At 47.9% G+C, this 12,461-nt stretch overlaps 1 protein-coding gene across 2 annotated transcripts in view; it reads right to left on the bottom strand.

The window, feature by feature from the left end:
* Positions 1-12,011, bottom strand: part of nhsa (Nance-Horan syndrome a (congenital cataracts and dental anomalies)) — a 487,741-nt gene extending 475,730 nt beyond the window's left edge. For both annotated transcript variants that reach the window (XM_086006318.1, XM_086006319.1), the window contains exon 1: positions 11,594-12,011. In XM_086006318.1, the coding sequence (XP_085862444.1) occupies positions 11,594-11,870 (277 nt within the window). In that variant the 5' untranslated portion in view covers positions 11,871-12,011. The remainder of the gene's footprint in view (positions 1-11,593) is intronic.
* Between the last annotated feature and the right edge of the window lie 450 nt (positions 12,012-12,461).

Raw genomic sequence — 12,461 nt, 5'->3', positions numbered from 1 at the left:
GTGCAGCACCAGCGTATGGACATCAATGCACACACCAGAAGCTTGGCCATTTGGACAAGATACGGGAGGGCTGCCAGCGCTTTTTGGGACATAGAAACTGCAGTGGGCCATTTAACCCCTCGAGTTTGTACTGTCACTCAACTAGATCATGGCTGATCTCTACCTCAACTCCATGTGCCCGGCTTGGTTCCGTAACTCTCAATACCCTCGCCTAACAAAAATCTATCAATCTCAGTTTTGACATTTTCAATTGACCCCCCAGCCTCAACAGCTTTTTGGGGGAGGGAGTTTCAGATTTCCACTGCCCTTTGTGTGAAAAAGTGCTTCCTGACATCACCCCTGAACGGCCTAGCTCTAATTTTAAGATTATGTCCCCTTGTTCTGGACTCCCTCACCAAAGGAATTAGTTTCTCTCTCTCTACCCGATCAAATCCTTTCATCATCTTAAACACCTCAAGTAGATCACCCATTAATCTTCTATACTCAACTGGGGACTGTACCCTAGGCGAGAAGTTAGCACCTTCAGGAGAGCAATAGAAAACAAAATACTTAGAAAACAGGAATATTTAATTAATAGCATTTTTGTCAAAGACTTCTGTTTGACATTTATTGCTAAAGTGCTTCCCAGGATCCCTCTTCCCAAGCCATATGAGGAGTGACCATGTAACACTAAATGTGGTTATCTGGTATTACACACTGTGCCGACTAAATGATCAAATGTTCTTTGAACTAATAAGTGCTGGGTCTGTTCTGTCACTAAATGTTTAGGAATGATTATTAGGCCTTCAGTTACATTGTTAAAACGGGGTTATCATTTTCCCAGTAATAACCTTAGGCTAAAGCCACACAAGCATTTTCATTAACTCTTTCCCTTTCAGTTTTTAAAGCCTTCTCGTCTCTTGGTTGTGTGTAACAACAGAAACTTGCATTTATATAGCACCTTTAACATAGAAGAAAGGCTGAAATGGTTAGGAACATCGAAACATAGAAGATAGGAGCAGGAGTAGGCCATTCGGCCCTTCGAGCCTGCTCCGCCATTCAACGAGATCATGGCTGATCATCCAAACCCTAGCACCCGGTCCCTACACCGACAGCCATCCCACCCAAGCCCTATCCCCGTAACCCCGTAACCCCACGTATTTAATCCCCCCTAACACTAAGGGCCAATTTTTATCATGGCCAATCAACCTAACCCGCACAATACCTATAGAATTGTCAGCCAGGCCCCTTGTACTCCGGCACTTGTGACTTTTGACCTCAGCAGGTATTTCTTCATTGCCGATAGATTTATATTGAGGGTAAAAGGTTACCTATTCTCATGTTAAATAGTGTCACTGAATACAGTGAAACCAATAGGAGGGATAAATAATCAGTCTGGGTCTTCTATTGCTGATCGCTGTCCATTGAGTGCTGCTGGAAAGTGCCATCTCAGGCAGGAGCAGGAGCAGACTCATTTTCTGATATTTCCCATGGTGGAAGAGCCAGCTTATTGACTAAGTTCGAACATTCAGCCCGTCCAATTGGTCGAGTTACTGGGGGGCAGCTGGTGCCGTGGAGTCGTCCCTCAGCATCAGCGGGCAATGTCAAGAGAGATTGGGGGGGGGGGCAAACACAGGGAAAAATATATATTTTTGGCAACAGTGAAGAGTCCCGTTCATTTTGGCTCATCGTTCTCTAACATTTTAGATTCCCCTTGTGGAATTTATCCAGCTAATTATGTTCTGGCGCAGACAGAAAGGGTGAAAAATAAAATCCAGTAAGTAATGCGGGTTGAAATGACTGACTGTCAGCTTCAGTTCTTTCAACAGCCAAAGACCATGATGACTGTGTTGAGCGGGATTCAAAACCCCCAAAGGGTCCAACAGCACCAACATCAGCTTCCATTGTGCCTCCTAGTCCTTTTTGTAACCAAATACCACACGTTATAGAGGGAGTGAAAAGAACGAAATGCAGATGCTAGTTATTAGAGTGTGTGGTAATCACCCCTCCTTCTGAATGCCAGCCAATATCCACCTCCTGCAGTCCCTACAGTGCATTAGAACACAGGTAATCCTCTAGTTAAGGCCACTTTAATGTTTTAAGTGCTCCTGGAATGGAACTTCAAGGGCTGTATTTAGCCAAGAGATTTACACGGCTTGATGTAGTGTAAATATATAGCTTCCAAGAACTACCAACGTGTTCCCTGATATGCAACTGAGCCATTCAAATCAAACAGTTTCAGGTTGAATGCCCGGACGGTGCTCGGGTATCAGGACTGGGGAGGTTGGGGTGTGATAACTGAGCTCAGCAACCCCATGAGGGGGGCAAGTTCTTCTGGTCATCTACAGCTACCTCACCCAAGGCGACATTATTCATGTGCAAGCCTCGACATCGAGTGCTGCCAGACTGTCCCACCATAGGGGTATCACAGTTGAATCTGATTCCGTCGACACTTGATGTTCACATGACCACTCTTCCGGCAGGGGTTGCTGAATATTCTGGGAAACCTGCTCAATTTTTCCTCTCCCTAACCGAAGGTGCTGAGGCCAATTGTAACACCCTTCCCATCGCCATGACTCGGCTCAGACCAGGGATCAAACCTGGCACTTCCCTAGTCTGCAGAGGTCAGTTACTCACAGGATAAGCTGACTGGATTATTGGGAAGACTGATTGATGAGCCCGCAAATGTCTGTATGTATTACTTACACAAAGGGCACATTCACTCAAGACAGATTCTGCTGGGCTTCAGAGGTCAACATCCAACTTAGTCAAAGGTTCAGACACAGCAGGCCACACTAAGCTAAATTTATACCACAGTCCATTTCAGATCATATTTCTTTGCCTCTGAATGATCCAAACAGAACATAACTGTCCAGTATTAAGGCTTATTTGACGCACCTCATGCGCTGGCCATTATTTAAAAAAAAATTATATTAGCTCACAGGATGTGGGCGTCATTGCGTTTATTGCCCATCCCTAATTGCCCTCGAGTGGTTTGCTAGGCCATTTTAGAGGGCAGTTAAGAGTCAACCACGTTGCTGTGGGTCTGGAGTCACATATAGGCCAGACCGGGTAAGGACGGCAGATTTCTTTCCCTAAAGGACATTAGTGAACCAGATGGGTTTTTCCGACAATCCGATAGTTTCATGGTCACCATTACTGATACTAACATTTTATTCCAGATTTATTTAATTAACTGAATTTAAATTCCCCAGTTGCCGTGGTGGGATTTGAACTACAGGAAACTTTGTGCTATCTGGCACCGACGGGACCGAGCTGTTGCCATCCCATCAAAACTGCCGGACAAACCAGCGCTAATGTTGAAACATACGGAGATTTTGAGCTCCGTATCTGGCAACAAACCCTGTTGCTTAGCAACAGCTTCTAAACAGTCGGCTGTACCTTGCAAGCGTCTCTGTAGCTTAGCAACAGCTTCAGCGAGACCTTGCAGAGCCTGACTGGTGAAAAAAAAGCAACGAAAAGAAAAAAAACCTAACGAAACGGCTCCTGATTTTTGCCGGTGGCTCGAGCATTCCGGACAGTTAACCTCCGGATAAACCAAAGTTTCCTGTACTTGCACCGGATTATTAGGCCCACTGTTATGGCAGCTCTTTGGCCATATTTGGATTTTTGTTGTAATGTTGTTTTGTGCATATAGACTTAGGTGTGCCAATCAGACACCTATCACGTGATTGTTAAGCTAACATTTTTATAATGAAATACTTTCAAATTAAAAGTAGCAAGAAAGGAAGGGTGATGTAATGGGTGGCACTTAGTCCCTGAAGAGAAAGAATCCTTTGGCTGGTATGTGGAGTTCTGAGTCTGTTTTAAACCAAGGTTAATTTGTACACATCTGCACAATGAATGTCAAATGCAGGTTGATTTCAGGTGATACTGGGATCAATCTGACCTCTATTGGCTACTTAAACAGCATTTCCTACACAATCAGATGATCAACAGACAGATCAACATGAGCTCAATTTCCGCCCCATTGCAATTTCACAATAACTATCCCAAGCCATTTTGATGGCGCAGGGGTAAAGTCTCTGTCAATAAGCCACACAGACAAGGAAGCTCTTCAGTTCAATCCCAGCAGTCTATGCTAAGTGAGCTAGTTGCCACAATTGCCACAGCATCACTGGGTAGAGAAGGGAAAAGTTGATCACAGTTTCTGCTCCTGCAGGTTATCTAGCAACCTAGAGTGCAAGTTGTAGGACTCCATCACAATTTGCAGGTACCAAGAATATGCACTACATATTCTCTGCCATTTGGTGTGCTCCTCCAGGCTCCAAATAATTCTTCCTGCCTGCTGCTGGCTGTATACCCTACCATGTGTCAACACTTTCAGGAGCAAAATAGTTTATTAAAAATTTAGAATATTTTTCATCTCCAAGTTGAGGAGATTCCTTCAGATGTGAGGGGAATCTCAAACCTACACTCCCCCCCTTGGAGCGAACTCACTTTAACAGACATGAAAGTAAATTGGTGGATTTTGATTTTATGCGTACTGTACTGTGGTACATTGATTATTAGTGCAGTTATTACACACTGTTGCACAGTATTGCAGTGCACCCGTGCAGGCAGGTGGACGCACTGTATGCAATTGTGTACATTTTATTACTGTTGGGGCAGCAAACCAGTTGTTTCAGTGCAAGCTCGCACTGCCCTAAATGATCCTGCTGATCTGGGCTCCAGATCCTACATACGACTAATTTTCCATGCTCAGCAACAAGAAAATCACCATGTTATATCATTAAAACTGCATGAATAGTGTCAGCTGTGGCTCAGTGGGTCGCACTCTCGCCTCTGAGTCAGAAGGTCGTGGGTTCAAATCCCACTCCAGATACTTAAGTAGGCTGATACTCCAGTGCAGTACTGAGGGAATGCTGCACTGTTAGATGGTGCTGTCTTTCAGATGAGACATTAAACTGAAGCCCTGTCTACTCTCAGATGAATGTAAAAGATTACAAAACATTATTTCAAAGAAGAGCAAGGGAGTTCTCCCTGGTGTCCTGGCCAATATTTATCCCTCAATCAACATCACAAGAATAGGTTATCTGGTCATTATCACAAATTGGCTGCTGTGTTTCCTACATTACAACAATAAAAGTACTTCATTGGCTGTAAAGTGCTTTGGGGCATCCTGAGGTCATGAAAGACGCTATAGAAATGCAAGTCTTTTTTTAAACCACAGACCCTGCGAGTATGCAATGGCTGGGAATTCCTGGCCTCGCAATAGTTCTTGTCAGATTAGCAACACCCACCCATAGTGCTGCAGCAAAGAGACTGCTCCTGGAGCAAGCAAGGTGTTGCTGGAGCAGTGATGAGTGCATCAGGGAGACAAGCGCCTCTGTGAACACGGAAGAAGGGGCTAAACAAAATGCCTCTGTGAACTGGGCAAGAAAGTAATAGCTAGGTTGGTCTGTTGAATGTGGATTAAGTGTAATTTATTTTTCCAACATAAAAAATCTATTCACTGTGAAGTAAACCAGTGTTCTAAGATTAATCTGAATGTGCCAAGGTAAGATTCAAAATTTTCCAGTAAAGCATGGCCTCAGACTGCCCCCTCCCCTCCAAAAGGTGGGCACCAGTGCATGCAAGAGGGGTGGGGGCAACATTTGAAAACAGAAAGTAAAATTCGAAATGTACTGCCTGCCCCCTGTTACAGCACTACATAGAGTGCACATCGTACTACATTACGATAGGCAGTGATTATACACAGTGCTAATATGATAGGGAAGCAGACACAACATCACACTAAGTCATTTCATTAAAATACATCACAAAGATCACATTCTTAAACCCATTCACAAAGTATGATCATTAAGGAAGTTCCCCTTCCGCTTTCTATTTTTACTGCACGATCTTTACACTACTCAAAATCACAACTCTTTATTTTTTTAAAAGCCATCAGGAGCCATTTACTATTCCCGTGACACACCCACAGTCTGGTTCCCAATGAAAACAATGACATTCTAATTTAGCTCGTAATTTATGAACAGTCGACTTTTGCCTGCCCCTTGCAGGCAAACACAGCCATTAAAAATAACTGATGCTATAATTACAAAATATAAATCTCCAGATGTTAACGTCACAGTAAAAGGTTTAGTCACCTGCCAGTATTTTTCAGCCTAGCCAAAATGTACCACAACCTAATTAGTTATTGATCAGTTATTAACTGTAAACCAAGCATTTTTGGAAATCAATTTCTGGAGTTTTAGAACTTATTTCGGGAACCAAAGAAAGTACTACTGATTCTTGCAATGACTGACCTTGTCCTCATTTAGAACTATTGACCTTACCCTTTAGACAAGGTCTATTTTATGAGGCCATGGATAGACATCAAAACTATTCACAGCCACTTGAACTCAAGTCTATACTTTTCTTCCTTGCTCCAGCTGTTTAGACTCCTTTTGAACTCAAGAATGTGACTCTGCAGAATTCAGCAGCGATTTCCTACATGCAAAAGTGTGCACATGATGTGCACCTCATTCCTTCAGCGTGCATGCATCTGCACATTCCAGGTGTCTGAGATGTGGTCATGGAATTTCACAGACTCAAGCCTCAGGTAACTGCAAAAAGCCAACCTTCAATCTTGGGCCGAGTACTTTAGTGATTATGTGATACAGGCAGCAATAATTCATGTTTCTGGAACATGCTTGAAGCATGTGACCACTGAATCACCAGCATGTTTGAACTCACTTAATCCAAAGCAAGATGTAGCAGAGCTCATGAGGTTCCCCTCTCCTCATTTTACTCATTTCCTTTCTGAAGAATTCTAGGTCATGCTATGCTGCAGTTCCACAGGTATTGGCCACCCTCTTAGCTAACCATTACTCATGTGCGACCTGGGGCAGTGCAAGTCTACAGACTAGTCAATACCTGGGGAAGGGGCGCATCACTGCCAAACCTTATCCTCTCCCCGGCCCACACTCATACACTTCTACCAGTAGCTTGTTGGATAGAGCCCAGGAATAAGAATCTTGGACAATATTTCCTTCCAAACACAAAGACATTTGGGTCAATTGGGTATGGTAGCATAGTGGTTATGTTACTGGATTAGTAATCCAGTAAGCCTGGACTAATGATGCACAGAATGCAAGTTCAAATCCCTCCATGGCAGCTGGGAAATTTAAATTCAATTAATTAAATAAAATCTGGAATAAAAAGCTAGTGTCAGTAATGGTGACCATGTAACTACCATTTTGTCGTAAGAACCCATCTGGTTCACTAATGTCCTTTAGGGAAGGAAATCTGCCGTCCTTACCCGGTCTGGCCTATATGTGACTCCAGACCCACAGCTATGTGGTTGACTCTTAACTGCCCTCAGAAATGGCGGCTCACCACCATCTTCTCAAGGGCAATTAGGGATGGGCAATAAATGCAGGCATTGCTGGCGACGCCCATATCCCATTAAAAATTGTAGCGCCCTACGTACCCAGGCTGAGATCGGCTAACTCAGCACAGACCATGGGTTGCACTCGAGACCTTCTGGACTGTGTGGTTTAGTGTTGTGTCAGAGAGTGCCTTCACCCCCAGCCATTAGCGTGCCCTTTCTTGACCTTTTTTTAAATATAAAATGAGCAGTCAGTCCTAATCCCTAAAGTAAATCGCTCACTATTTTTTTGAAAAAGCAACATTTATAATGACATATTCCTTATTCTTTCAAGACAATTTTGCACGATGTCACAGAAGCAACCTCATTACCTCCCTACAGCGATAGCTTGGGGGCAGAGGCTGGCATCATTTTCCAGGAAATCATTTCAGGATCGTCTCCGCATTACACCTGGTTTGCATGGGGCAAGGATTAAGGAAAACTCAAACGAGTTGAACTCATTAATGAATTCAAGGTGCGTGCACCAGACATTTTAATGATTTTTTTTTGTAAAAACAAAATTACAGCAGTCAACTTTAAACTCAAGGGATCAAATGAAAAATAGGCACTCATTGTTGAGGCCTATTTCTGGACATTCAGGAAGGTATATTCAGCTCAGTGTAACTATTGCTGGTTATCAATCCAAGCTCCCAGCCCTCCCAAGGTCCCACAGAAGACTGATTGAAATCATGTCAATCTTTACGGCAAAATCTAAACAGTATTAATTTTGAGCCATAGGGGGTCCAATCAGCCACAGGTCACCACAGGACCCTGTTCGTGTGGAGCTGGTTGGAAACGATTGCATTTCTTGCTCGATAGATTTACTGGAAGCGGGTCGATAGGTGCACAAATGTCCATGTTGATTTGAACCATCTCAGCTTTCCATTCATTATTTCTGAAATGATGTAACTTTCAAGGTTTTGCTAATATGATGACAACACTCGCCCACGGCGTATTACAGTCTGCACAGTCCCAAGAGTGCTTCTGTTTGAAGTACTGACCCTATACAGTACCAGCCGTGAGAATGTATCAGTGCCAGGACCCAGACTGGCAATATCGAATCGAATGCCTCGCAAGAGCCGAGTCAGAATTGGGACACGGGCACTTAAATTCGGGATTGATTGCAAGAATTACAAGATGTGTGGTCAACCGATGTGAGCAAAGTCCTTACATTTCCTATCTAAACAACCATCCTAGACTGTTAAAAAAAAAACCTGAGGAGAATGTGCTGTGTGTGAGGTAAGTTTGAAAGTTCAGATTGGATTTGAACAGTTTGGAGTTACAGCTCTTAGGTGGGTTAGCAGCAAACACAAAAATCCAGACCCTGTCCCTTTAACCCCTGGTTAGTTCCAGTCTGTCAGAGCCACTGTTGTGAGACGGGGATCCGGTGACTGGTCAGTGAGGAGGACGAGAATTTGCAGCCGTTTAAACTGCAGCTAAACTCTTGTGATTCCTCTCGCTGCCCGGGCTGCAGGTTCCCCAGATGCCGGGAGCTTCTTTGTCTTTGAAGGAGGCGCCACACGCTCCAGTCAATGGGGAAGTCACAGAGCCCCACTCTCAGCAGCCTTACTACACGCCGACACCACACTTGGAGCTGATACACTCTCTGGAGAGGAGGGGGTTGTATTGTCTCAGTCAGGCTTGGGGGGGGGGGGGGGTGGTGAATCCACCCAAAAAACAACAGCTCCAATATCTTAACGAGAGCCCATCAAAACATGCCGATTTGTGCCGCTCTTTCACACGTTGGAAGGAGAGCTGATCCTCTGCTCCGGAGCCCCTCTCCCTCCCTGCGTGCCTGATCCTGCCATCAGATACTGGGCCACAACAGAACCTTGGGTTTCAGAGACTGTGTACACACAGAGCCGCTGGGAACATCGACTGGTAAAGTATGCGAGTTAGTGTTCATTGAGTGAGAGAGAGAGAGAGAGACTGGGAGAAACTCACCAAACCCGGGGCAGACTTTACATTGAAACCAAACACAGGACAGGCCCACCTGTCAAACTTCCCAATGTAGAAGGACAGACTCTTCGGGGTAAAATATAATAACAAAATGCACCGCCACCCCTCAGTCTACCTGGCTAACCCTCTGGACTTGACATGTTCGCGGTTGGCGGGTTTCCCGATGAGATGAAATCATCGTCTTAAAGGCGAACTGCCCGCTGGTGAGCCCGCAGATAAAGCCGCACTTCATCACATTTCAGTCAACTCTGCCAGGGTCTCTCGTTATATAATCGCTAAACGCGCAGTTTAATATAAAAACAATTCGGTTGGCAAATTTGTGTGTGTTATTTCAGAATAGATTCGATACATCAGTTTAAAACTCGATGTCAGTTGTATATTTGTCTCTCTCACTCCCCAATGTTTTGTAGCAAAGCCGGAGTGGATTCAATCGTTTCGCGGCTCGGGGGACGTTTCCGGATCCGTCCCGGGCTCGTATTCCCTTCAAGTTGACACAAGCCAGCATATATTAAACCCCTCTCAGGAACTGTATCTTTAAATCTCCCGGGGCAGGGTCCCGGCTCCAGCCCCGAGTCCATCTCCCCGGGCCAGAATCCCAGCTCCAGCCCATCTCCCCAGGGCAGGGTCCCGGCTCCAGCCCATCTCCCCAGGGCAGGGTCCCAGCTCCAGCCCATCTCCCCGGGGCAGGGTCCTAGCTCCAGCCCATCTCCCCAGGGCAGGGTCCTAGCTCCAGCCCATCTCCCCAGGGCAGGGTCCTAGCTCCAGCCCATCTCCCCGGGGCAGGGTCCCAGCTCCAGCCCATCTCCCCGGGGCAGGGTCCTAGCTCCAGCCCATCTCCCCAGGGCAGGGTCCCAGCTCCAGCCCATCTCCCCGGGGCAGGGTCCTGGCTCCAGCCCATCTCCCCGGGGCAGGGTCCTGGCTCCAGCCCATCTCCCCAGGGCAGGGTCCTAGCTCCAGCCCATCTCCCCGGGGCAGGGTCCTAGCTCCAGCCCATCTCCCCGGGGCAGGGTCCCAGCTCCAGCCCATCTCCCCGGGGCAGGGTCCTGGCTCCAGCCCATCTCCCCGGGGCAGGGTCCTGGCTCCAGCCCATCTCCCTGGGGCAGGGTCCTGGCTCCAGCCCATCTCCCCGGGGCGGGGTCCTGGCTCCAGCCCATCTCCCCGGGGCGGGGTCCTGGCTCCAGCCCCCAGCCCATCTCCCCAGGGCAGGGTCCCAGCCCCCAGCCCATCTCCCCAGGGCGGAGTCCCAGCTCCAGCCCATCTTCCCGGGGCGGGGTCCCGGCTCCAGCCTCCAGCCCATCTCCCCGGGGCAGGGTCCCGGCTCCAGCTCCTCAGCACCTGTTAACAATAAGGGCAGCGCCGATCGGAACTCGGGGAGATGCAGAAGCAGAGAGTGAGCAGAGAATACCAACAACACAACCTGAAAAGCCGGGCAGAGAGAGCTGGAAAAGTGCCGCGAACTCGGAATAACTGGAGAGTCTGGCTCCTGCGATCAGGGGGGAGTCTGTGAACACACACACGGTGCAGAAATCCTGGGTGGGCGAGTGCTTTGGGGACAAGGCTCCGTTCTGGTGGGGGGGGGGGGGCGAATGGAAATGTTCTGGGCTGGGGTTGCAATACAAACACATGGGCTCGTGTGTTGCGCCCCTGAGTACCGGTCTGGGGAGAGAGAGAGAGACAACATCTAAACTGCTAGCCAATCCCCACCCCTGGTGTGTGAGGGGGGAGGAGGGGAGACAAGGGAATTTCCAAAAAAAGATATTTTTGCATTTACTGGAAGACAGAGCACGTGATCGCAATCCTGGAGCAAAAACACACAATACAGTCCCGAAGCCGCTGCAGGCACTGAACATCAGGGATCCGTGTTAAGGTGGCTCGCAAACCCCCGCTGTCCCGTTCAGCGTCGCTCAAAACTTTCCCCAGGATCAGTGCAAGGACAGGAGTGAGGGGCGGTCGAGCACACAGCCCCAACACTGCAACTGGAGGCAAGCGGAAAGTACAATTGGCAATTTGTAAATCTATGTAAAGAGGGAAGGGTGAGGCTGGTGGGAGCACCAGGTCCACCTGACAAGGGGCTCAGAGGGAGCCGGCCAGTCAATTGCACTTCATTCCCATTCCGGCATCACACCTTTCAAAACACACCGCAGAGCTCAGCCAGCCTGGCCAAGCAGGCACCGCCGACTCGCTAAATAAACTCTTGCGCTCTCTCGCAGTCGCACTGGACTCGCTTCCCCCGAAATAACACATCTTGGCTTGGGAATTTGGCAGAAACCCGTCACTTACGCACTGTTTCCTGCCTGGGATCCAGGGCGTTCACGGCGGCACCGATGTGGCTGATCTTCCTCTGCATCCCACAGAGCCGGCGCTGGACGCCCAACACTTCGTCCTCGATCTCCTGGAAGAGCCCGCAGGCGTGCTTGGCCAGGTCGGCGAGCTGTCGCAGGGTCCGGGCCAGCGTGTAGTTGCTGACAGCGGCCAGCTCCTCGAACGCTCTGCCCCGCTCCCCGGCGCCGCGGCGGGAGAGGATCAGCGGCTCACAGATGCGCTTGGAGAAAGGCATTTCTCCCCCGACAGCAAGTTCAATGAAAATAAATCACAGCCTCGGCTGAAAGTTTCCCTTTTCTCCGCTCCCCGCCGCCGCCGACCACTTTTCACACCGGTAATTTTGCGATCAGCGTCATTCCCCCCCCCCCCCCCCACTCCGCGGTGACTCTTCTGCGAGAGCAGCCCACACTCTCTCCGCCTTTGCGATCATCAGTTGCCTTTTGGTGCCTTTTTTTTTAAGAAGAGGTTTTAACTGTTGCGAGGAACACGTGGATCGGATCGTCTGGATCTGGAGTTGGGTGATTCCAGCGCGGTTCCCCCTGCTGGTATATCCTCGGTGACTGTTAAAGCTCAGCGTTGAAACAACTCAGACAGCTAAAATCAGGTTTTTGGTGTCTGTAATGCGTCAGCCGTGGTTCAGTTGGTAGCTGGTCATTATCACAGTGCTGTTTGTGGGAGCTTGCTGTGCGCAAATTGGTTGTCGCGTTACAACAGTGACTACACCTCAAAAGTAATAGCAAAATACTGCAGATGCTGGAAATCTGAAAGAACAACAGAAAATGCTGGAAATACTCAGCAGGCCAGGCAGCATCCGTGGAGAGAGAAA

Source organism: Somniosus microcephalus, chromosome 14 (genome assembly GCF_052327205.1).
Source record: "Somniosus microcephalus isolate GS21.2 chromosome 14, FLI_Smic_1.0, whole genome shotgun sequence".
Lineage (NCBI taxonomy): Eukaryota > Metazoa > Chordata > Chondrichthyes > Squaliformes > Somniosidae > Somniosus > Somniosus microcephalus.
The sequence above is the reverse complement of the archived record's forward strand: the minus strand, read 5'-3'. Positions and strand labels throughout refer to the sequence as shown.